Source organism: Homalodisca vitripennis, chromosome 5 (genome assembly GCF_021130785.1).
Source record: "Homalodisca vitripennis isolate AUS2020 chromosome 5, UT_GWSS_2.1, whole genome shotgun sequence".
NCBI lineage: Eukaryota > Metazoa > Arthropoda > Insecta > Hemiptera > Cicadellidae > Homalodisca > Homalodisca vitripennis.
This window is the reverse complement of record NC_060211.1, coordinates 105,964,230-105,990,781: the sequence shown is the minus strand read 5'-3', so window position 1 is coordinate 105,990,781 and position 26,552 is coordinate 105,964,230. Positions and strand designations below refer to the sequence as shown.

Sequence of the window (26,552 nt, the reverse complement as noted above, 5' to 3'; positions counted from 1 at the left end):
GGCTTTTGTTTTGGCTATTACTTCAGCTAACCACTTTCTTGACCCCAAAGAATTTAAGTGGATGGTACACCTTGACGGAGAGTGTAAGTCTCTCTTCAGTGCGGTGGGTTAACTAGGGGAGGATTTCACTAGTAAGTTGTAGCGTTTGGAGGTCGGGGCCGGGTGGCCTGGGGAGCTGTCATGTTCGATCGTAGTCTGACGTGGGGGGGGAGTTAGCTCTCTAGAGGCGCTTATTTATACTATATGCTCAACTTTCTATCTGGTCATACTGACATACTACATGATAGATCATCTTAGGAGATCCAACTCCCACTAGCTCAGTACTTACGTCATAACGGTGTGGGAGGTCTAGCTAAAATGATATTTGTATATGTAGCTCTGTCCAAGGTTTTCATTTATAAAAAGTCAAAGCTTACATTTGCTACATTTTTCGCCACATCATTTGTGCCGCATACCATAACCAAGTAATCATTTTTATTTAAATTTACATTTTCTATATTTTGTATAATTTAAAAATTTGTCTTGTACGCCCCCCAGGCCTCACAAAACCTACTGCTTCATGATTTTTTTATGTATTTTATTAAGGTGCCAGGCTAAATCTGCGTCCATGACTATCAGCACAAATGAGCACCTTATTCATGTGGTGTCTCACTGTGGCTTCCATCCGTAACTGAGATCACTAACTTTTGAAGTCTCATCTTCATCAACTTGTAAATGCCTCAAACTGGTTCCTTAATTCTATTGGATTTTGGTTTCCATTATACGTCTTGGGTATAGGGTTAGGTATATTTTTTTATACTTTTTTACGACCAGAGAAAAACTTTCCAGCTTTGTATATTTCAGAGCTCCATAAAACTTTTTATTCAGTACCAGTGTTATCATGGGAAAGGTGTGGAATTCAACGGAGACAGACTATGATGTACATCCGAATTTAACTTTTCTTTATTGTAGAGACTATTAAAATTTTCTTTTTGGTTCAATTTAGTACGTAGTCTATTTTACTTCTTCTTCCAGCTGTATAATTGTTTTCTCTTTTTTTTTTAACTAAAGTTTCTAGTTGTATAATTATTGATTCTTAAGACTAAAAATTTCCATTTCTTTGAGCTTGGTTAATGTCAACATTAAGTGGAATTTATAATTTCATGTTGATTTATTAGTTCTTGAGTTACATCTTGATTGATACCTATAGTTTCTTTTTCATGATCCAAATGGAAATCAACAGATGTACATTTTTCACAGAGCCATTTTCTTGGTAACCTGTGGCTATACTTTTATATTCCTCCAATAGTTGAGAGAAGTACATTTTCTGTGGAACCAAATAGGAGCATGTTCCTGTACAAAGTATAGCATGACAGCCTTTGGTTATATTTTCTAGAACATTTACCAACAAGGGTACTGTAAATTTATTTTCTTATTCATTTATATAAAAATTGTTAGAAATTATGAAGTAATGAACTTCAGGAAAAAAAAAAGAAAAATGTATTTGTCTATATAAATATTTGGTTTACTTAATAAACAACAATAATTAACTTTTAATGCAAAAATATAATGACAACATTTGGATTTGAACCCAGACATCTTTACTACAGAGACTTTACTACAGACAGATTGATGTATGGTAGGGCCCAATTTGATTTTTTTTAAAGATAAATTTGTTCAAAAGTTACTTTTTTTTTATAAAACAAATAACCATGCTTTTTTTTAGTTTTGTGTCTTAAATTAAGTAGAAGACTTCTTTGTTTTTTTAATACTTTTACAAATATGGGATTTAAAATTTTTATTCCATAACTAGACTGCTTTTAATAAAGACCTAATATGTATAAACCAATATATATATATTGGTTCTTGAGGCTTAAGTATTAAAAGGAACATTCAGACTGGTTTTTCGATAAGTATTATTTGTACCTGTAATCTTCCTCAGAATACCAATGCTATTAATAAGTGCTACAAGACAAATATTATTGCTAAAATGTCTGAAGAGCTTGTACCATTTTTATTACGAAAATTTTCATCTGAGCTTAAACCCTGTATATTTATAAAATGTAACAAACAAAACAGTGTAATAATATTTAGTTACTTTTTATTTGGGTGGGGGGGGGGGGGGGTGGGGGGGGGGGGGGGTGGGGGGGGGGGGGGGTGGGGGGGGGGGGGGGTGGGGGGGGGGGGGGGTGGGGGGGGGGGGGGGTTAATGGCAATGAATGATTTGAAAGGATAATAGAATCCCGGATATTCTGCATCTTTATATGTTAAAAAAATTAGAACACTAGTTTTCGAGGATTTAAATCAACCCTCTTATTTGGATGTTAAAACCCCTAAGATATAAGGTGTTACACACACACACTCACACATTCTAATATATATATATATATATATATATATATATATATATATATATATATATATATATATGCTATATTAACATCTTATAATCATACTGCTTTATATCTTATATAAATGTTGTTTTCACACAAACTATTCAATTGATTATATTCAAATTTTACATGGACATTCTTAAGTTCCTTGGTATGATTATTAGCCTATTCTTATTTTGAAACATATCACCGGGTTATGCCCCACTGGCCTCTAAAGCAGCGAAAAATCCCATCTTGATTATCAAAAGTTGTGAAATATTAATTGAAATATCCTGTTAAATATGTCAATCTAAAGTCTTGTGTCAAAATTGTTTTATAAACGGCACAACCATATGTTCAAGTAATTTAACTAGACTTGCCATACGTCCCGGTTTTTACAAGCTTGTCCCGGTGTCCCGCCCGGTTGCCTGCTTGTCCCGGTCACGTCAGAGGAGCCGAATGTTTTAAAACAATTGAGCTAGGCCTAGTTGTAGTTTAGTCTAGAGGTTCACAACTACACAACACTCTATCGGTTCAGCGTGGTCCCGAAATAAGAGAGTTTTCAGTTCAGTTGAGAGAGTTTTTCTCCATGATGAACATTGCCTGGAGTGATAATCGAGGATTAATGCACGAATCCACAGTTCGAAATTTAATGTTATGCAAAGTTAACTTTACAGTTAGCTGCACTGAATTTTATGAAAAAATAAAAAGTAAAAAAGACTTATTTAGAAAGATTTTGCTCTAGTGAGAAATACGAATGGTATAAAAAATAAGCCCTCGCTTTTACATTTTATAGCTGTCAATGTTTTTAAGGTATAGCCTGAAGTAAGCTTGATTGTTTAATGGTTTACATTTATTTAATGAAAGCCGTGTAAAAAATATAACCCAAACTGTATTTTTATTGTTATAAGATATAATCACTTTTTATACTATTTAGAAATTAAATTAAATTCATACAATTATACACAAAGTTTTTAGGTTTTTATTGTTAATTTGACTTCATATTTATCCCCCCCCCACGCATTTCGAACAGAGGCGTCACGGTTGGCCGGTGAAAAAATTATGGCAAGCCTAAATTTAACCAACCTCCAATTAGTTCACATTATAGTGTGAAAGCATAGAATAAGCTTGTTAGTCACAACACTTCTTAATCTTATTTCATACTTTCCTGCAGCCGCTGTTGAGCACAGAGTAAGAAAATTAAAAGTGTAAATAAAAAAAGCTTTATTTAAGAAATATTAGGTATCAGATATTAAAGACTGTTCTGAAATCCATTTTAGTTATCTTTCGAAAGGCGTGGGTTCCTTAAATCTGTGTATGTATAGATATTTTCTTGATCGAGAAACGAGGCAAAATAAACCATGTAAAAAAAAATAATAGGGCCGTATTAAATTGCAATGTACCTAAATATACTCTTCATAACAGATCTTTTTGATCAACAAGGCAAACTTAACATTGGCGTCAGATATATGACTCAGTCGCACCAGTAGTGCTCATATACACATGCATAGCCTAACAAATATGAGAAAAGCCACGGGTAACTGCTAGTACAATTTAAGACTAAAAAGCATATATATATATATATATATCAATGGTAAATGTCTGAAATCCTATTGTTTTCTATAATTTATTTGTTTAATACCTTAGAGTTTGCCACACAGTTTTGGCTACGATACTATATCCAGTTTGGTTTGGAAAAGTTATACCTTTATAATAGTCTAGTATATATACTTGCCACAATTGTGTGATATTGTTATTAATACGAATATATTTCCTCATTCAATGAACATATTACAATAAAAAAACTTGTCAAAATGTTAATGTCAGCAACCATAAGTTTCTAAAATACAGTATATATATTTTAGTTTACAAAATAGCAGAGTTTTGCAATAACATTATTAAAAATGAAGATAAATCACACATAAAAATGGCTTATTGCTATAATGCATGGGCAAACAGACAAAAATAATGTACAGTTATTCAACGTTAAAACACAATATAATAATAACTAAATGGCATTTTCATAGTTATTTTGTGGTTCATACTAACATTTCAAAAAGATAACAAAAACAGATCTCATTAGTCATGTTAAAGACACTGTAAAACGACTTCTCTTGGATGAACGTCATTAACTTATTATAAAAGTTTTCTAATAAGGAGTTCAACCGTAAAACAAGCTAGGGGCTTGTACAACTAATAAACAAATGTATCAATAAGGCCGAACTTCGTATTTTATTGTTGACGCTAATAATAATTACCTAAATACCCTTTAATACGTCAGATCTGGAAGTACACATTTTCAATCAAATCTTGTTCAATTGTCTTTGGTTCTCTGAGATTTTTAAACACAGAAAAAGGCACAACACTTGTCATTTTAAATTATAAATATCTTATGTGATGATATGTAATTTTATTTATGTTTATCTTAACATTGATAAGCTGTTTTGAATCGGTCAATTTTCTTAACTAAATCTTGAACCATGCATGTCAAGTGTATGAGCGATACTATAAATGTAACAGCTAAACTAAACCTGTTCTGTGTAAGCTGGCAATAATTTTTTTTAAGAATTGAAATCTTGTCCACTGAGACAAAACTTATTCTCCCTACAACGTGGCTTCCTTGAAAAGTAACTATACGTTTTGAGTTAGTCTATCACTTTCTTATATGTTTATTGAATAGGCAAGAGAAAAAATCCCTCTCAATATGTCCAAACAAGGAAATCTTTCCTCAAAAACTAATAAAAATATACTGCTGTATTCTTTTTTTTACATTTGTTACTTTGGCCCTTATCTTTCTATCCCATCATAGTCATCATTCGCACTATCATCCTCACAACGTAAGCGTAATGTCAATATCTTCTTTTACAATACATCTGCTTATAAATAGAATTAAATGCCAAATGCGTGGTTAAACGGTGATCTTGCTAAAGCTGGACCATTTCGGCTAATTTACTTTTTTGAAAAAGAAAAAAGGTGTATAAGAAGATAAAAATCGGATACGTTTCACTGACTATTTCAGAATTTGGAAAAATAATGATAATATTTTAAGAACCAACAACCCAAATTTAAATAACTATTGTTGTGAGAGTAGCTGTTAAGACATACACATCCATTTTCTCTAGGAAACAATCTTTATGAGAAAATGTTTGTTATAGTGACAATAAGATTAAAGCGTATCAAAATGTTTGTTTTTAAAATGAATCTCTTGGTTGAAATGGAAACAGCTGTTCCCAAACACATGTTCTTTTGATAAAAAAAATCGAAAACTGTTAAAAGGTGGTAGCCAATGGTACTATCATACAGTCATAGTCGTCTGCTCGTGGGTTCTGCGACAGGTTAATTCAAACGCTGAATCGATTTGTCAGGGTCAAGCAATAGTGAGTTGCGTGGTTGCATCAGTCTTATCACTCACCAGTCTCCACATGGTATATTTGTTGGTTATGTTGTTGTTGGTGTTAGGTGACGTTTGAATTACATCAGGCGGATATCAGACTTCGAACTTATCAGAAAAATAAGATAAAGTCTATAAATAATTGTTGTTAACGTGCTACGGTAAATTGACCATTTACTTTAAACAATTGGTATGAGTTGGTTCAGTGAAATTTTGTTATATTTTTGATAGCCTAAATTATAACATAGTCGACTTTCAGAAAAATAAAATGATTCGATAGGGTTTACTTTTGCATGAAAAGAATGATTATGGCTTCTGCTCACAAAGAAGAAAACATCGTTACAAGTAGCAGTAGTAGTTATAAGGCATTAATTGATGGAGCAATTGATTTCACCAGCGGCACCCTTGGTAAGACTGCCTATTTTTAAAACGTTATTTCAGTGGCGTAACTAGGACTTGGAGGGGATAATCAATTGAAGAACACACCACATGGAATAAATCTGTTAAAAAATATATTATATGAACTAATCAAAAGTAAAACATTTAACTGCTGTATTAGTATACAATCAATTTAGATTGCTGTTTTGCCAGTATTTAAAGATTTTTAGAGCTTTTGGAGAAATTCTGTACCTCTTATCCCACCCTTAGTTACGCCATTGCATTATTTTATTGTAAATTATTTATTTACCAATATTTGATACTCATGAATAGAAAATATATAGAGTACCATTATAAATTAGAAGGATAGCATATATTATTTATAAATATCGTATTAGAAGCCTAGGGTAGGGTACGATAAGCGGACCCGGTTTTTTATGTTGAAGAATGTAATCATCGATACCTAATATTCGCCTCTCAAATCCTAGACTATCAATCGATATAAAGTATCTATAGTTCTCAATAACAATCATATTTGTTAAATTAAAATATGGATCTAATATTTACAGTGATCAAACAAATTATCATAACCAAAATTAGGAAAACTGAAGACGGCCATATTTGCTCCTCTCACAGTTACAGTTTCCCACAAATTTCACATAATGGGTTTTTCCGCACGAGTCCAACATGTTGAAGTCATGAAAAACATGTCTTATCATCTTCCAAAGCAATGTCGTGTAGTTTTCTAAAATTGACTGTCATTTTTAATAATCAAATGTTACTTATATAAAATTGAAATATTACCTTACTTGTATTATTTTATAGTGTTTACAGCTGCTGATATAGATTATTTAAGTAAATTGTTAAAAATAATAAATCAGTATTGATTGATTGTATCGATGGTTATGATTAAGTAATATTGTTTGCCAATTTCGATATAAAAAACTGGGTCCGCTTATCGTACCCTACCCGAAGCCTAGTATATTCAACAATAATTAAACAAAATTTAATAAACTTATTTATTTCTAACTTAGTTTTGGAATTTGTTCATTAAAATACAGGAAACTTATGACTGTTGAGTTTTGCTCCAGTTCACCTTCCTCTTAGTGCAGCATCTGAAATAGCAGGCTTGACTCCTGGAATACCATAGCTATGTTATGTACTGAAAACTCGGTTGCTCCATTGTGCTTAGAGATCGTGTCTAAAAAATTGTAGTCTAGTCAATTATACACCTAATGAGATAATGAAAATACCTCTTCACCTAGATTACACTATATTTTGTAGTCTCTGATGTCGAAACGTAACAATGGAGTTTCTTCATCGATCACTGATTTAGAAAATCTGACAGATAAATATACTCCAAATTCTAGGACTCAAAGTCTGTGACAGTATTAGATCACAGATGATGCACTAAAAGAAAGGTGAACTGGAACTAAACTCAATATTCATATCAATTGATCCCTTCCAACTATAGCTACGTTATGTGTATTACTCTGGCTACATTATACACCATGTATCAGATCATCTGGGTCACTACATCCTTTGGCCATTTATTAATTGAAATTTTGTTTGAATTGAAACTCTAAAAGCTCAAGGAAATAATTTTCAACACTGTCACATAGGCTATCTCTAAATGACATGTTAGAAGAAGGAGATTACACATTTTTAAATATAAAAATATATCTTGTTATAACTCATTTTAAATATCTCAAACTTTGATTATTGTAGTACAATGTTAATTAATTATGGTTAATTGTACCTTAAGTAAGGAAATTTTTCTTCTCGTTGTCCAAATTTGATAATACTTAAACAAAGCAAAATAAAGTACTTACAATGTTTGAATAACATTTGTGTCTTGTTGTACATAACATTAAATGTCAATAAATAACAAATATTTTATGTAAAGTTTTGCTATGTCTCCAATAGCTAGAGAATTTTTCATAGCTTGAGAACGAAGGGTACATCATAGAAGAGATCAGTTAGTTTCCGTATTAAAAAATATTCTGACAAACAGCTGCAATAATATGTTTCCATACTGGCCAGCTATACAAGGACTAGTTCTTAGTCGGTTAGTTTTTGGCATTACTTATGTTTATTTGCGTGAAGCATTTGTTATAGTTTGAAGAAGGAGACATATTGTATTTATTTTGTAGATTATGAAAAAATACAATAGAAACTTTATATATTCCAACTTTCCGTTTCATATAATTTTTCAGCTATCCATCAGATTATAGTAGAGATCTTCAATAAGTTATATATCAATCAAAAGTTGGATTCCCAGTTATTACACTAAATAACAATTATTATGAAAAAACTTTGTGCTAGAGAATAAATTATTTGTTTTACAAGTTTTTGTAAGTAAATTTTATAAATTTTTAAGTCTGATAATTAATCAATTTTTTTTAGAAGTGCAGTAAAAACTATTACTCATAAAATACAAGATATCTGCAATACTCTAATAATAAATTATAAGATCTAGAAAACTACTTTTTATTGGCACAATGATAAGAGGCATGTGATTTTTTTTTAGCAATTTGACATTTTTATAACTATTTGGATACAATATTTATACTTAATTTTTTAATAATTTTTTTGCAATATCTTACTCTCAAATATATTGTCTGATTATTGGATATCTTGATTTCTTCAATAAACATTTTTCTTAGGAACTATGGAACTGAAACTTGTTATATTTTTGAACAAAGTTTTGTAACGGTAACTAGTTTTTGTGATTTTTTTATGTACAATAATAATTTTGTACAAATGACATATCTACACTTTACGTTTTATACTGAAAAATAAACATATTCACCAAGTATATTTTTGAGTAAAAAACAATATGTTGAACAGTGTTATATGAAAACCTTTGCAAATCAGCCAAATTAGGCCTTTTGGTACAGGAAAAATGAATGGCCATATCTAGGGTTAATGGCACGGCACACTAGATCTCTTCTTTGGAAATAGAAAGTATTGCTTCTCTTATCCTCGCCATCATTTCATAATAAGAATTCGCATAGTCAATAAGTTATTTCAGGAATGAATTTTTCCAGAAAAGTGCAAATTGGCAAAATTAAAACCTATTTTTAAAACAGAATTGGAAATCTAAATGGCAAACTATTGTTCGGACTCATCCTACCTGCACTCTGAAACAAATTTCAACGGATGGTGTGCGGCCAACTCACACACTATCTAGAAAGAGCCAGCCTAATTTGCAATAGAAAATATGGTTTTCTGGAAAATCAAGCTCGCATTGATTAATTTTCTTAATTAAAGCATTAGTGCACTCTGTGCTGGAGATACTGTGATTGGTTGTTTGGCAGATCTTTCTAAAGCATTTGACTTACTGATGCCAACATTTTTGTTAAAAAACTTGAATCTCTTTCAAATGAAAGAGTAAACCATTGGTTGGCTTGTCTCTTCTTTCTTTCAAATTGTAAACAATTCTTACAGAAAAAATAAATCACTAGTAATGGAGTACGGTACCACAGGGATTGATTCTGCCAACCAATTGGCCTGGTGCTGTTTCTGATCTATATCAATTATACGCTGGATCTGGTGCCAGTTGAGAGTTTATTTGTGTTTGCAGAACACAACACTCTTTTATAGACACAGTAAAGTGGAAAGTCTAAAAATCAGACCTTTGTAAAAATCAATCAATTGGCGTAATCTTTCTCCAACAACTGGTTAATGTTAAATTAATATTTATGTATTCAATCCCAATAGAGAGCAAATTCTATTTAGTTCTTGGACCAAATGTTTTTATTGAAGAAAACAAACTGAACATGTCTGATTCCACATAATATGTTTTGAGAGCGAGTATGGACAGTTGTTTCACATGGTCAGACCACATTGAAAAAACCTATCTTGTTAGCTTTTAGTCTTAATAAGGGCCAGTAAATTGAACAAAGTGAATATATCTAATTATTATACTTTAGTTTAATCAAATGACATATTTCTTATTCAATAGTCTTTTGGGGAGGTTTTAAGACCCACCTACATTGTCCCACACCCATACCATTGTCTTATTACAAAAACAATCATTTTAGTCAAACGGGCAATTTTAGTCTATAATTATGGGAGCATTGCGAAGATCTGTTTGTAAAATTATGTATACTGACAGTACCCTGTTTTTTTTATTTGTATGAGCCGGTCATGAATATCATAATCCAGAATTTTAAGCACCACAGCCAAAGAGCTCATGGCTATAACACTAGTCACAAAACTCAATGTTTTTGGTACCATCAAGTTAAGTCAAGCCAAAATATCTGTATTTATATTATGCACATAAGTACAATAAATAGTATCAATAGTATACCTTAGTATCACTAAGGTACTTGAATAATTAAAGTAATGTAGGTTTTATAACATTGCTGTCTTGAAATTAATAAAATGCAGTTTTAATTTAATGTTCTTTTAACTTCAGTTTAAATGTCCTGATGTCTCCCAATAATTGTTTATTATTATTGGAAATGGTTTTAGAAATTTTGTTCCAGCATAAGAAATCTTTGGTGTGAAATATTCCTAATTAGGTCTTATTCTTCTTATTCCTAGTGTTATAAGAATGGTTTTCACAATGACTTTTATAACTAGATTTGTGAGTCCTTACATAACACATTATAAAATGTAAAGACTATAATGCACTGGTAAAATGTTTAGTTCAGTAAAAGAATTTTTAACTTACTCTTTCTTCCTAATTTTTAACATTATTTGCAGTGCATTTTAATTGCAATATAAGAATTTTATCAAATTTTGGTTTGTTGTTACCATCCATAACTTAGCTTTGTTAAAAACATAACCACTGTATGTTTCAATCCACTGTATAGGTTTTAAGTTTTATCATGTGCTGCTAAGTTTTTAATAGAAATAGTCAACCTGAACAAATGTAGAAACTCATTAAAGAATTATCTGCTGCAGTATAACTTCTATAAGGTAGAACCTTTGCTGGACCATAAAAAGAATTGTAGCCCTTCCTAAACCATCTTAACGTACCCTTAATCTAGTAGCCAACAAGTATGTTTGGCACTTTGACTTGTCAAACGTACTAGGAACAAAACCCTTACAAACAGAGAAATCATGTTTACTCTAGTTGTTGGTATTATGAGATGAACAACACTTTTAATCCTTCCCTAGAGGTAATAATCGATTGTTTACAAATCTAATGACCAAGTAGTGTACCATCCATGTTATCCAATTTCCTGGAAACTTGTTGAACATTTGTATCCTTGCATAATTTTTTAACTCTTATAAATTACAACATTTAATTTTAGGATGTGAAACTGACACAAAAATTAAATGTAAAAAGCACCAAAGATGTCATAGCTTCCAGAGAATATTTTTGGTACAAACCAACAAACCCCATACCTATATTATGAACCATATGGTACTCGTTTATCACTTGTGGAAATCAATAAACAGATTTGTACATTTATGCATAACTGTCCTGAGTGTTTAATTTTGTAAATAAGAAGTAAATGTTTGTATGTTTTAAGTGGTTGTGGTTCTCTTTAACATAGTTCATATTATTAATAGTACATTTAGTATTTAATTATTATAGGGTACTTTTAGTTTAATCTAAAGGTTGTTTGACAGTCTTCTCTTGCACTTCTCAATGGACTCTGTTAAAAGAGTTTTTATTTGTTTCCGTCATAATTCTTATTTATCTTTTTCTAACAAGCACTCTGATGTATTATTTGTGAAATTGGTTAGGCATAAAAGTGACATTTATTTATTTTCATTACTAATGACATAATTATAATTGGTGTTAAACAATACATTAATTACATATGTATCTCACAAAAAAGAATGATCCCATGTCTAGGTTTTTAAATTTCAATAAGTAGACAAGATTCAAACCCGGTAAAGTTTTCAAGATAAGTCTAATGCTCAGACAGGAATGTTGATTGTTTAGGTTTGTTATACCAGCCATTGGAGGGAAAAGGTGTGATCCAGTAGTTAAACAGAGCTGGCTGTTAGCACTTTGGGTTGTATTGTTTGAGATACAATGGAACTCTTTATTTCGGTTCACAGCAAGATTCTAACTACTGTACGTGGAACATAATACAGTATTGTATGTGTGTTTGTAAATTTTGTCTCAAGGAACACATATGTAAAATAACTTTCAGTTGAGACCAAACATATGTGATTGATCTATAATTGTAATTTTCCCCAGTAAAACTTTAAATTGTATTATTTTATATTTAATTTAAGAGGGCTTTTGTTGATTAATTAACAAAAGTATGTAAGTAAGTTGTTTTATGTATGTATTGTTAATCACAAAACATACATAAAATTTCTTTATCATAAAATGTTACCTTTGAAGTAGTATTAAAATATTCAAATTTCTCTATTAATTTCCAAGTTTCATTATGTCACACACTAAATTATAATAATAATATGAACTTATATAACAGTAATAATAAATATTGAATTAGTAAAAAAAATCTGCTAACTGTTTTTAATCTGGGTGATACATATAAGTATGAAGTAATAAATTAGAGACTTCACCTATTTCTTTCATATTTTTAAATTTTTTTTACTCCAAACATTTACCAGTATATATACTGGTAAAACAAAACCAATAATAAAAAATATATATAAAAAAACTGTATTTAAGTATTGCTTAGGACTCATTAGCCACTGCTGTCTAATCATTGTGATATTATGTGATTCATTTACTCTAACCAATAGGTTTAGTTGGATTAATTAAAAAGATGGTATTCTATGTTACTAGATATTTATCTCTCAATATTATAAAACTGATAGAAAACAAGGTCATTTACGTACGTATACTACGTTGTGATTAAAAACTATCTATCAGTCATCCTTCAATGACGTTCTTTTAATGACGTTTCTGACTCTATACTAGCACTTTAGCATGTGTTTGTGTAACTTAACTGATCTTAGGCTATGAAACGAAATAAGTGATCTATTTTTATGTAAAAACATAAATTATACATTTAAATGTATTTACTATGAAGTAATGTAATTGATATAGCACTAAAAAATTTTCTTGGAATTTATTTCAAGAAGGATTAAATACCTATAAACTTTTCTAATATCTATTTAACACTTGTATCCCAAGTGGTGCAATGACTGCTCTATAGAATATGTATTATGTAGTCTGCTACTTAGCTCCTTGAGCTACAGCTCTTTTAACAAACATGTTAATTAATGAACATCTTAATGTTTTTGTAAAATGTATAAAACATATAGTAGATTATCAGTTAATCTGCTGAAAAAACTGGCAACTATAGAAAATAAGTCCTAGAATTTTATTTTCAAGAGATATAGATATTAATTGCCTATGGAGCCAATTTTCAACAGCTGTAACAATTATTTTAAAACATTTTTATAAACTCGCTTTTTACTGTCTGTCTTAATACTTGTAATATTCAAAACAAAACAAAAATCATTAGAGACCACAGTTGGTGATTATTTATTTACGCATTATTCATTACTTATATCCAACATGTTTTATTTGGAATTTAAAAAATATTTTCATATCTATTAAAATTTGCTACTACACATTTTTAGTACAATTTGAATGTAAATGGGAATCTGAATTATAAATTTGTATGAATGTACGGAAAACTCTTTTTAGTCAGTTTAAAAGACTGGTTTTATTAATTAATTCTACTTTTCACAGAATTTTCAGATGATGTTAATCACGCTTTTATTAAATTTATTGTGTTGCGAGAAAAAAATAGTTACTTTTTAAATAAATGTATTGAAAGATCTGGAAATTATATTCTGCATGGTAGTTATGTTTTTCTTAGAAATATATTGATTTCTTAACAGGACTAATTATTTCTAATCAATCATGTTTGTGACAAGTTTATGATAACATTATTCCTACTGTAGAGGGCTTAATAAAATAAATATAGCCAGAATGTTTTAAGTTCAACTCTTAAAAGTTTAAGGATAGTCTGTACAACAATTTAATTCAGTGAATCAATTCTAATGCAGTTCTGTAGGTAATTTAGACTTGTTATCTATAAATGGAGCTCTAAATTAAAGTTATCTCACATTTATGAGATTCCTCAAAATCTCAAAAGGTATAATTTAATACAATGATAATTTAATGTAATGCTGTGGAAGTGTATAAAAATTGATCAGTTGTAACTGGAAGTATTTGGGTGGAATTTTTTACGTTATTTTGGACAAAAGGTTAGTAGTTGGTTATTAGACCCAAATTATCAAGGGTCTGGACCCAAACCTAAGCAATTACTGTAGGCTAAAGAGTAGCAATCATTGCTGTCCCCTTTACTTTTTTGTTTTATTTTCAAACAGAACTCTAGTAATGTGATAAATGGAAATAAAATCATGTATTTGAGGGCTTCTCTAATGGTCCCAAATTAGTGTGGTTGGAAGCCACTATGTAGTTTAATCTTTCATAGGCCAGTACAAAAATGTTTGCTATATCCAAACTATAAAAGAATAATATATATTGCATAGTGCATATCATGCTCAGTTTATTTAGTTTTAAATTTCATGAATATTAAAAAAACAAACATATCCTACCAACTATTTTTAGTTCTACTTTTTGTGTATGATCTGTAAGACTTAGTGGCAAATTTTTATTTAATTCGTTTATAATTTTTTACAAACCAATTTTTGTTTAGAAATATGTAAGTGACGTTATTCAAAGAAATCTGCAAGAGCTTTTGCTAATTGTGTATGCTGTTTATCCAATTATGCACATTTGTATGGTATTTTGATAACAAAATTATGTATATTTAGAATTAAAACACTTGAACTAAACTGCATTTTATCTGCCTTCCATATACTTCTATAAACAAAAGGCAAGCATAACTAGCAAATAGTACAATACAGTACTACAGTAAGACTATATGCATTGCCTTCATAGACATGTGGTAATAGTGTTTTCTTAAAACAGCCCAGACATTGGAAGTTTGATTAAAGCATACCTTTGTATAAAAATCTTTTCTTCTCCATTGGAGATTTTTTCTGCTATAAATAGGAAAGTAATCTTTTGGTCAAGTAGAAATCCGCACCTCATGAGCAAGTTACACAATATTTTCAACAATTTTCACTCATGAAACTTCATCAACTACGTGAATTCTACATTCTTTCTATTCTACATTTAATTATCAAAACCAAATATCATGTTTATCTGTCCAATCATTTATCTCTGATATTAGTGAAGGACCTACAAGAAGGGGAATCACATTACTATCAATTCCAATTCATTGCTCAAAAATTTTTAATAGGTTCTTTACTCTTCAGGCTTGCTGCCTTTGGAATGCTCTCCCTGATGATTTGAGATGTATTGAGGACTGTGCTGACTTCAGGGCGGGTGTTAGGGGGGTTAGGGGCTTGCTGCTGCAGGGGCCTGTGGGGATGACGGGTGGTGCTGTTTGTGACGGTCATGTGGTCAATCGGTGTGTTAGAGTGATTGAATGTTTCTTGCTTCTTACTCTTCATTTTGAATGTTCTTGTATCTATCATAATATGTATAAAGTTTTTCTTTACTGTATACATAAAGATCTTCTTTACTGTATACAATATGTGGTTGAGTTGGGCTTGGCAAATGGCTATGGCAATATAAGAGGACTTAACTGGATATCCATAACTTCATCTCTTTAATAAAGGCATTTTTCATTTAATTTCATTTCAAATCCAGGTGAGAGGGAGTGAGCATGTATAAGTGTAAGTGAGAGAGGGCATGTTGCTTGATGAAGAGTTTGAGCACTGTTAACAGCTTTTCATGTTGTCAATATAATAAAGAAATATTCTGTATTCGTAACAGGTACATTTTTGAAGCAGTTTTGACCGTTGTTATCCAAAACATTACAAATTCCTAAATATCTCAATTAACTTATTATCAATCGCATTAATGTATGAAATGATCTGAAAAGTAATAATTACAGATATGGTTTCAATTTATGGAGCCTACGTTAAGACATAACACTGATTGATAGGAGTTCCATGTTTGGTGATGATTCTGTATTTATGTCGTTTTGGAGATTTTACCATAGAATATTTAGTAAAATAATTTACACCTATATGTAGTAACTTTGTGTAATTGAAGGACTGATTGACTACAGGTGCTGTGGCACTGGTTTATGTGGGCCAGCCCCTGGACACGGTAAAGGTGAAGATGCAGACATTCCCACACATGTACAGAGGGATGTGGGACTGTATGCGGCAGACTGTCCGGTATGAGGGATTGCTACGTGGACTGTACGCAGGGACTGTACCTGCCCTTGTGGCCAACTGTGCAGAGAATTCTGTATTATTTGCTGCGTACGGAGCTTGCCAGAAAGCAGTAGCTTATGTCACCAACACTCCTGTATGTATTTCAGTTATAAGGTTTTCAAGTGTTAATGAAATGTTTAGTGGTATTTGTACTCAAAAATTATTTTATTTGAATTCAATTTTAATACTTGTCTTTAGTGCCAGCAGGCATGGAACATTCTGTGCTTTTGTAAGTTACACTACTGCTTTATAATAGGTTAAACATGTTATTATAAAAGTATCAAATATAAGTAAATTACTATTGTTAGTAACTTGAACTATGTTTATTTAATCCATAGCCGAAAATATTTTATATCTTTGTTCATAAGTTTTTAAAATTGTTAATGTAGAATTATTATGAAATTTTAAATACGTTTTAAATGTTTCTGTGAGAACAAGTTTTTCATTTCTTTTATTGTTTCCAGTAATACTGCCAAGTGCATAAAAGTTTGACAATCTATTGTTGACATTAGTTCAGTGTGGAAAATATAATAACACACATGAATTTTGTTTATAATTTCATGGCCTTTCATAATAAAAATCTAAAATAATAATACATGGACAATTAATTTTGAATTAAACTCGAGTTTAAAAGATTTGCACTAAAATATATTAAATATATATAAAACATCTTTATTTTATTCCTAAGAAAACATCACAAAAATTTTGAAAATGTGCAAAAATTAGAACAACAATTTAAGGGGTCAACATAGCAAAAAAGCTAAAGCTCAAAGGGTTAACTTTTTATATGTTTAAGTTATCTGTAAGAGCAACACGTACTGAATTATAGGCAAAAACCCAAAAAGCGACCTTTGAATTCCCCTCTACCTCTTTCGCCACTCCTAGGGTTGATGACTTTTAGTATGGTATACTACCAGGAACCCTGAACAATATCCCATTATTAGTTTTTTTTTTTGTTTTTTACTTTCCTTCTAGAACCATTCATTGACTGGGCTCATGTTACTAAGTAGCCTTACTAAATAGCATATAAAACTATGATTCATGTAATCTGTTCAATTTGTAACAGTATGAGATGGTGATAACATAAAAATATTGTAATGGGATAAAGTTAAATTTTTTGTATAAAACTAGGAGAATAATATGTTTATAGTTTATCTCTTATACACATGTGGTTTATTCATTACAATATTCTCATCATATTTCCTAATTTATTTATAACAAAACAAAATATGATATATAAAAAATATTTAAATATAACAATTTTTTAATAGCTTGTATTTTAGTGCACAAATGGCAATTTAGTGCTCAAGCCTAAAAAACCCCCTCGATACTGTAATATTTAATATTAACTCCATTATTGACTTATTTGGATGTATTTTAATACAGTTTCAAAGGCCTCAATCATTGTGTCATTAGCAGCCAATAAGGTTGTTCAAAATCAATTGCGTTTTATAAAGTTGTGTGATAGAGTTTTTATGTTAGGACATCTGTCACACAACTCGTCAATCCATTCTCATACAGTAGATGTTTTTCTCAATATGAATACTCATACTAAAATTATCGTCTGGGTGCCAATTAATGTTAACTTTCCTGATTAGTCATTTCAACATGTCATCAACTCTGTACTGAGTCTTAAAATTAACATAGGGCAAGAAATTTAGTAGTATTAAGCAATAATGTGTTGTTATTGATTTTGATAAAGAATATAATAATTAATAAAATGTATGAAAAAAACTAAATACAAATTAGAGCAAGACAGTGTATTTTTTGTATGCATAATTACATATGATTGATGATGAGAAGAAACTATTATTCAATAAGAGTGTATAAAAAAGTAATGTGATATATTAAAATAAACGTTTTTAAGTGGTCCTGAAAATGTAAAAAAATTTAAATAAAGCTCACCTACTCCTATGATGTATGTTTTATGTACCTATGAAATATTATTTAAAGATTAAAGATTTTTTTATTCTAACATGCAATATAGAATCTGTTTGAAGTACTATCAAACCTGAACATGTGTTGTGCAAACAGAATGAACAACGCTGAAAGTAAAGTTTAGAGAGACTAGTACTGTTAATCACTATGACAACGGCAAACCTAAATGATCCTTAAACCTAATTCTCTCCCTTACCTCTCTATCTTCTTGCTATCAATCTCTGGGCTTACTATGATAGTTCAGATTATGCGCAGACAGCATATTATCAACTTCTAGTTCATAGGAACTTTGAAAGAACTGAATTTTGTTAGTTACCGATAAAATGTTACTAGTAATATTTTTTAAATATGCAATGAAAGCTGAAATCAATTACATGGACCAAAGTAAGTCGTTTTACTGTTTTTTTTTCCCAACTTTTAAGTCTGCAACAACTTCTTGTAATTTATTTCAAACTTTGACATTAGGATTGAAGATGCCTTGATCAAATAAATTAATCTCATTCTAATAGTTATGTTAGGTAAAGGTATAATAAGTACCAAATGAAACATACTGTGAGCCACAACTGTTGGCAGAGGGTGGAGGATCTCGGAGCCCTGGGGAACGCCACAGCCGGCTGCCTGGGATCATTCTTCTCTTCGTTCACCCTCTGTCCCACGGAATTAATCAAAGTGCAGCTGCAGGCTGCCAGAGAGTTTGCTATCGCCAACAACCAAAAGGTACTGATATTGTAACTGTTGTTCTACAATAGATTGTGTTATACAATCTAGTAGTAATTGTTAATAAGAATAAGAAAATATAATTTATACTGCATTGTTGTATGTATGTTATTGCAATCTGAATGTAGAAGTTCTAATTTATTGATTCATTTGCATTAGTTTAATAGAAGAACGTATTTAAATAAATCATATATTATTATATCATATTATAATAACAGTTCAAATTGATTTAAAATTAATATTTTATTTTACTTCGGGTATTATTAAAAACTTTAAATATATTTAAAAACAGCCATTAAATATTTATAAACATTAAATCTGGTCCATGGCTTTTATCAATCCAGTCTAGTCCTGAATTAGTGTCAGTCATGTACAATGTTGAGTGACAAGTAAGATGCGCTTCCTTTGAGCAAAATTTTGTCATTATTAAATTTGGCCAAGCCTTGTGAAAATGTGTTTGATCAAAATGTAAAGAAGCAAAATATATTTTTATTATCTATGAAACAAATAATATAACTCTATTATCTCTTAATGCTGTTGTGAAAAGATATTAAAAACAATTCCCTTCTTTAAATAAGCCAATTTTAAAGTAAATACTAAGCCTGTGTAACATATGCATGATACATTGTCTAAAAAAGACACTTTGAACTGAACTATATGGCCGAGGTGAGGAATATAATTTGAACAGGAGAGGGATTCCAGCATACTATTTTTCAGATCTAACATTTTTGGAAAGATAAAGGAACTCACACTGTCAAATCAATTCTGAAAATTGAAGTAAGGTATAATGTGAAGTTTGCTCAATTATTTTGACCAAACATGATAAGACAGGATTGTATCCTTTTTAGCAGAGTAATTTTCAAACCAGTGCTAGCTAATAAAAATTGATTATGTTCCATTTCTGAAGGTGCTACATTGAGATGTTTTGAAAATGCCTGACAATTATTGATGTGATGTTTGTAAATTAACTACTTAAAAAGTGACAATGATAAAAAAATTATTGGGAAGCTACCAGAACAAAAACGTTCTTTGAATGAAAGTACTACAAGAGATGTAAAACTGCTTTAACTCCTATGTGATTACTTAACTGTTATGTGATTAAGTCTTGGAGCAGAGGAGAAAGATCCTTATCCTTAAGATCCCAAAACATCCTTATAGGTCACCAGATCTCATAGTAAGGAGAAACAAATCCTTAGAGAGATGAATAAATTTCTGGGGACTTGGTTTGACACCAGGCCAACAAATTGGCTCAATGTTCCATCAACATATGCAGGAGGAATTTCTCAAGCTTTCTGCAACTTGTATTCTATAATTAACGAGTTGTGACTCTTTATTTATGCCACTTAAAGTGACAAGGTAATTGTGCTTTGGTCATTGAAATTAATATACTACTAAATATATAATATTAACCCTTAATCCCTTAAATGCCCTTTGACAGCAGTTTGGTAAATGAAGATATTGCTAAAGCTGATTGAGAAACACACAACATTTGTGCTGACCGTGGAGTGGAAAATAAACCTGGCAGTAGCGTATAACAGCACGTTTGACACTCAGAACTTAAAGGGTTAAAGAGACACATTAGAATTGGAATGACTTCTACATAGCCCAAATTTTGTAAACAATTTCCAAACCTGAAAATAAATAATTTCCTTTTGATTAAATGAAAAAGTTTTTATTTACTTTTAAAATTCAAATAGTTATTCTCGGATACAACCACTTACAGGCTGAATTGGCCTTTAAGTATTTTGGGAATTATTAGCTAAAGGGTAACCAATAACTGGAGTGAAAGAGTTATAGTGTTAGGATGATTAAAATTGCACTGAAACACTGCTGATAGATCACTTATTCAGTAACCTGACATACAGTTAATATGTCTTACTGCACTGTAAGGGTTAATGTTTTGGCTATGAAGGGTTATTTTTTTTACTTTAACTGTTTATAAGAACATTATTATAGAATTGTAATAATTTGTAACAGAGGATCTGCATCTCCTTTTTTATATAACAAAAATCTTGAATAGTAAATGTATTAATCATCAACACTTTCAGTAAGTCAGTAATGTTTAATTAGAAAGTTATAATAGGCTATGATCTTTGGTAATGATCATGTTGAATGCAACACATCTCTAGCTATTGTACACAATTGTAACAGTTGGGATATCAAGCAGATCAGTAACTTGTAATTAGAATGTTATAATAGGCCTTTTGGTAGAGAATAAATTGAATGGCAACACATCTCTAGCTATAGTTCACATTGTTAAAACTTAACATACCAAGCAAGTCAGTAATTATTTCTGAAATGAGTATAGTAGGCTATTAATGTGGTCTCTATATAGTATGGTAGTAATACAGGTATAATCAAATTCAATATTCACGTAGCCAATACAATACCAAATCAGTTGACTGAACATAAATAACCTTGTTGGAAATTGGTACATGCATATATTTAAATACAAATATGATCTTATAAACTCACCGTAAAGTTGAAGAGATTGGTATTACAAATAGTCTCGTAAATGAGTCCAAGAACAAATATACAGAAAATCATTCAACAGGTAACCATCAAATCACAAATCTTTTACAATAGCTTTAGGAGTTGTGATAAGAATTCTACATTGGCAAGTTATTTGAGATATAGCTTGTGGAGTAGTTGTCTAGATTAAAACTGTTTATCAGGCTACACTTAAAGATGAAATCAATGCACTTATAATACATATTCTTTAAAAATTGGTGATATAAAATAAAAGTAACCCAGAGCTAAAGAAGCAAAACATGTAGACAGGTGATAAGTAGGCGGTGAGGTATGAGATAAAATACAACCAAAATTTAGGGAAATTTAATTTAAAATTTTGATCATTTATCGATTAATTGTAAGAGATACATTTTATTATTTCTGTACACGTAGGAATAAAAATATCAGTTGAAAATTATGATTTTGCGTAAAAAATATATTTGGTTGTCTTACAAGCAAACTTGATTTAAATAAATAAATATATACATACAAAGTATACTTTGAAGTTGTTTTTCAGTCTGTTAACTCTTTAAGTGCTGAGTTTTTATCGGTGTTATAGGCTACTGCCAGGTTTATGTTTTGCGCTCAGAGCAAAAGTCAGTACACATGTAGCTTGTTTCTTCCCACCGTGATCACCTTTAGCAATATCTTCATTTACCAAACTCCCACCAGAATTTCCTGATTTGCCACGTCAGGTTGTGGTAGAAAAATTGAGTCCGCATCATTCTCAGAAAAGTTACATTGCTGAATGCCTCATAACAACGCATCTGGAAAAATCTAAAATAGATAAAACTTCTTATTGTTATTACATTCAACTCTGCCATACTGTGTGAACCACAATCAAAATTCACCATGTTCTTTCATGATAGTTTCTCAGCCGACTGTTATCGTGTAGTGAAGCAGCTGTTTAGAACATGTTAACACAGGCTTGGCAATCGAGGGGACAGCCAGCCCCCAAAAATGGGACAGTGCTAAAATGAGCATTCTGAACTATGGAAAGAATAATAAATAATCAAAATAAAATAATAGTGTTTATTTACCTTGCCTATGGACAGCACAGAATCTGATGTTTCCACTCACTGATTTCACATCGCTCCATTGATTTTTCATGTCATAACAACTAAATTACGAGTAATGACAACATGATAAATCTCTATTAAAGACTGGTATTATATATAGTATAATATAAATAGTATTTCTGACATAATAAGAGAATCAGGGGTTGTGCTTCCATTAGACAAATTACGTGCCTGTCTAGGGCGGCAATTACCAACTCCATCCTACTCTATGGATGTGAGGTTAAGGCTGACACTCTAAGGAAAGGAAAGTATCGAAAGAGAATGGCTTCTGTTCAGAGAAAAGCTGCTTTAAGGGTTGCTAGCTCATACCAGACAGTCTGAGCCAGTGGTTCAGGTCATCACAATTGTAATACCCATCGATTTAAAGGTGCAATAATGTAAGTATGTTTTTGACAGCAAGGAAGAGCTTGAAGTTGAGGAAGCAGAGCGAGTTGCATAAGTTGTGAGCATGCACAGCTCAAGTTCGCTGGAATGCTGAATCCTCCAGAAGTTAGACAAAAACGTTGATCGCTAACATCACAGATCGGATGGAGAGACAGCATGCCGAGGTGGGCTTCTTTCTCACTCAGTTCTTGTCAGGCCATGGTTATTTTGGATCATACCTGCACAGGATGAGGAAATGGGAGTTGCCCGCTTACGTTTTTGGAGATTCATCTCAGGATGATGTGGAACATACCTTCTTTAAGTGCAGACAATGAACAGAAGAAAAGAGGAAGCTGATGACACAGTTGCAAGAAGATCTTCAACCGCAGACTATCATTGGAGTTATGCTCTAAGGACAGGAATGCTGTAATATGGTGGCCAAATACGTTTAGAAAATCCTAAGGGTGAAAAAGGTGACTCTAGATCATGAACAACTAATCTAGGAAAAAAAGGAAACTAGATGAGAGTTTGAATAAGGCTCAAACAAAAGGCCTAGCCCGAAGTATTGGAATCACCATTTCCAGGCTGGTCCAAGAAGAGCAGGGAGTGTTTTTTTTAGTGGGGTATGCCTCCAGGAAAAAGCTGTCAGAGAGCCCCACACTTGTTGGCTTGGTTACAGTAATGCCAACCGTTCATGTAGTAATGCATTTTTCACACCACCTCCAAGAAAAGGGTGGCAAAAAGAGGAAAAATTAGAAAATTTACTACTTTTACAGAGCGTGTTACTTTGAAATTTGAATGAAATAAAACATTAGTTGAAATGTCATTTAAGTATAAATACTAGGTTAATTTATGTGCCAACTTGACTGAAGTACAAGAGGCTTATGTAGCTACTCTCTATGTGACAGTATTACAATAGTGACAGTTTTGGGTGGAAGACCCATGGCATGAGGACACTGTGGTTAAGTGTGAGCCTTAAGTGAAGATTGCATGTCATAAATGAATTTCATTGCTGTGTTGTTAAATCTCCATCTAATTTACTCATCATCTAACATTTTGCTCATGTCGGTGGATCACCTACTCATTAATCTACTTTGATTTTTTTGTTGACACTATGTAGTTTTTATTACTAGTATCAATGTAGAATGATTAGAAAGCATTTTGTACTTAATGCTGCTTAAGAATCGGGTAGGGGGCAGTCAATAGTGACTCCTATAGCTGTGATAGGAGTGTGAATTTTTAATACAACTCTAAATTAATGTACAATTAACAAAAGTCTAGAAGTTACACTTGATGCTGAGCTCACCTTTTCTCATCATGTGAGTTCTTGTAAGTGGGCTGTAAGTCGCTGATAGTGCTGCTGTACAATGTACATAGGACATAATTATTTCATTCTTTATAAACTTTGCCTTATACAAGGCTAAGTTTCCAGATGTTAGTGAACTGTTGAAATAAAATAATAGATTACTCCTTTGTAAGCTTTTAAAAATAAACTTCTCTCTACTGAGTAGCAAAAGAATAGTTGTTGTTATTATTTATTAAGTTTGTATTTGGGATAAAATACACCAACATAGAATATCCTGTTGTAATGGTAATTAAAGTCTCATTACGTACTTGCCATGGAAGAAGTTCTGCTTTGTTGTTGTAGCGTTTCTTTGTAAAGTGGAAGGGGTCAACAATCAATTTCGTTGTAAGAGACGGCAAAGTAAAACAGTTAAAAGTAAATTCCAGTCAACTCACAGTCTAAAATATTTCTGATGGCACAGTTAAGTTGGCTTGTTGTTCTGATGAGAGAATATAATATTACTGAGAAGCCAATTACTACAGTAAAAATATATTTACAGTGTCACAGTTGTTTGCCTTGATATCTCATTTACTTTGGAGTGTACGTGCTTACTTTACTTTGTCTTTGAGTATAAAAAAATTGAGTATATGTTTTTTAGCCTCTATTTGTTATAGTAAATCTAATTCATGTGGACAAAATCAGTGTTTAGACAATTATCAGTATAAAGTATACCAATATATTTTCTATTCCCTGTATATAGAAACTGATGGCTAGAAATAATATGATAATAAGAATATAATTTCATAGAAATGGTTGCTTTAACTGCATCAGTACATTTATTATTTGTGTATATAACATTAAATATTAGTGATGTAATGAATAAACAATCTTTATTCGTCATACATACGAGTTATTAACAAAGTTGATAATAAAGCCAGTTAGGGTTAAAAGATGTTTCTTGAGACCGCAAGAGTTAAAAAATAAAATAAACTATACTTAAAAATATAATATTTAAAATTGACTTTAACATACTTTGATGGTTTCAAATAAACGTACTTGACATCATTACTTACCATGAAGAAAGTTTTTGTAAAGATTGTGGGTTAATTCATGTAATTAATTCCAAATCTGATTCCTACATTTAGTGAATCACATACATACTACATACTATTGTAAAAATAAACTAAAGGGTAATGCGTTTACAATTTTAAAACTGTAAGGTTTTGTAGGGTTGGTTTAGTTTAGATTAAGGTTGTGACATATTTTGAGCAAGGGTTGCTGTGAGAGGATTTAATTATAGGTTAGATTGGCAGTACAAATACCCTCAAATGATGAACCAACACATTTATTTGTGACAACATTTCATTAAATTGATTAATTGACTGCGCAGTCAATCGACATATTAAGCACAAAACTTAATGTCTTAATACTTTGAAGACATATTTAATATTAAATTATTCATTACAATTTATTTTGAATTTAATTCATTATAACATTTACTAGTAATTTTGTAGTGTTGCAATAATAATGAGTTCATGGACTAACATGAGAAAACTTTCTTTTAAAATAGCTAAACATTTACATGAATTTATATTTTCGAAATTGTGAAACATTTAAATAGATATGGAATTGAAAATGATTAATGAACCCTAAAATATACTAAGTTCTTAAAATTACTTACATTTTATTTCACATCACACTTATTACGCCTAGAGATATTTTTCCGCACACGAACACAAACACTCCCGAACTTCACTTTTCGAATTCCCGGCCTCCACTTTCCACCTCTCCTCCTTGTTCTTCAGTTTTGATGTTCTTCTCCCGCCAGCTCATTGACCACGCCTCTGCCAAATCTCTCCATCATAATTGGTGAGTAACAATTTTCCATATCAGCATGGCTGTCCTTACATTGTCGCACGGTTTTTACAAATAAGCATTTCCTGTTTGTTCACCATCGGCGGTTCGTCTGGGCGGATGTGCGTATCTACTTACATCCGGAGGATGTTTGTCTCGAATTGCAATACGAGACTTCCTTTCCAGCAACTATCTGTACATCTATTCTATGAATTTTATTTTACTAATAATACATTATGTCTTACATTCCCCTGGCTTAATGACGATTCTACCTACGAATCGTACTTATTGTCTAATTTAGGTTATCCATTGGGTAGTCACGTTCATGTACTGTAGGCCTCAGGAATTTTATTTTGATGTTGTTAATGTGGATGAAGTAGAGGTCTATAAAAAGAAGTAGTGTTATTATAGAAGTCCAGGCTAATAAAATGTACAAAATGAGTTCCATGTTGTTTTACTATGTTTTT

General features: G+C 31.2%; 1 protein-coding gene across 1 annotated transcript in view; it reads left to right on the top strand.

The window, feature by feature from the left end:
- Nucleotides 1-5,652: 5,652 nt before the first annotated feature.
- Nucleotides 5,653-26,552, top strand: part of LOC124362650 (mitochondrial ornithine transporter 1) — a 47,950-nt gene continuing 27,050 nt past the window's right edge. The window contains exons 1-3 of the mRNA XM_046817343.1: nt 5,653-6,150; nt 16,188-16,432; nt 18,850-18,993. Coding sequence (XP_046673299.1) covers nt 6,036-6,150; nt 16,188-16,432; nt 18,850-18,993 — 504 coding nt within the window. The 5' untranslated portion in view covers nt 5,653-6,035. The remainder of the gene's footprint in view (nt 6,151-16,187; nt 16,433-18,849; nt 18,994-26,552) is intronic.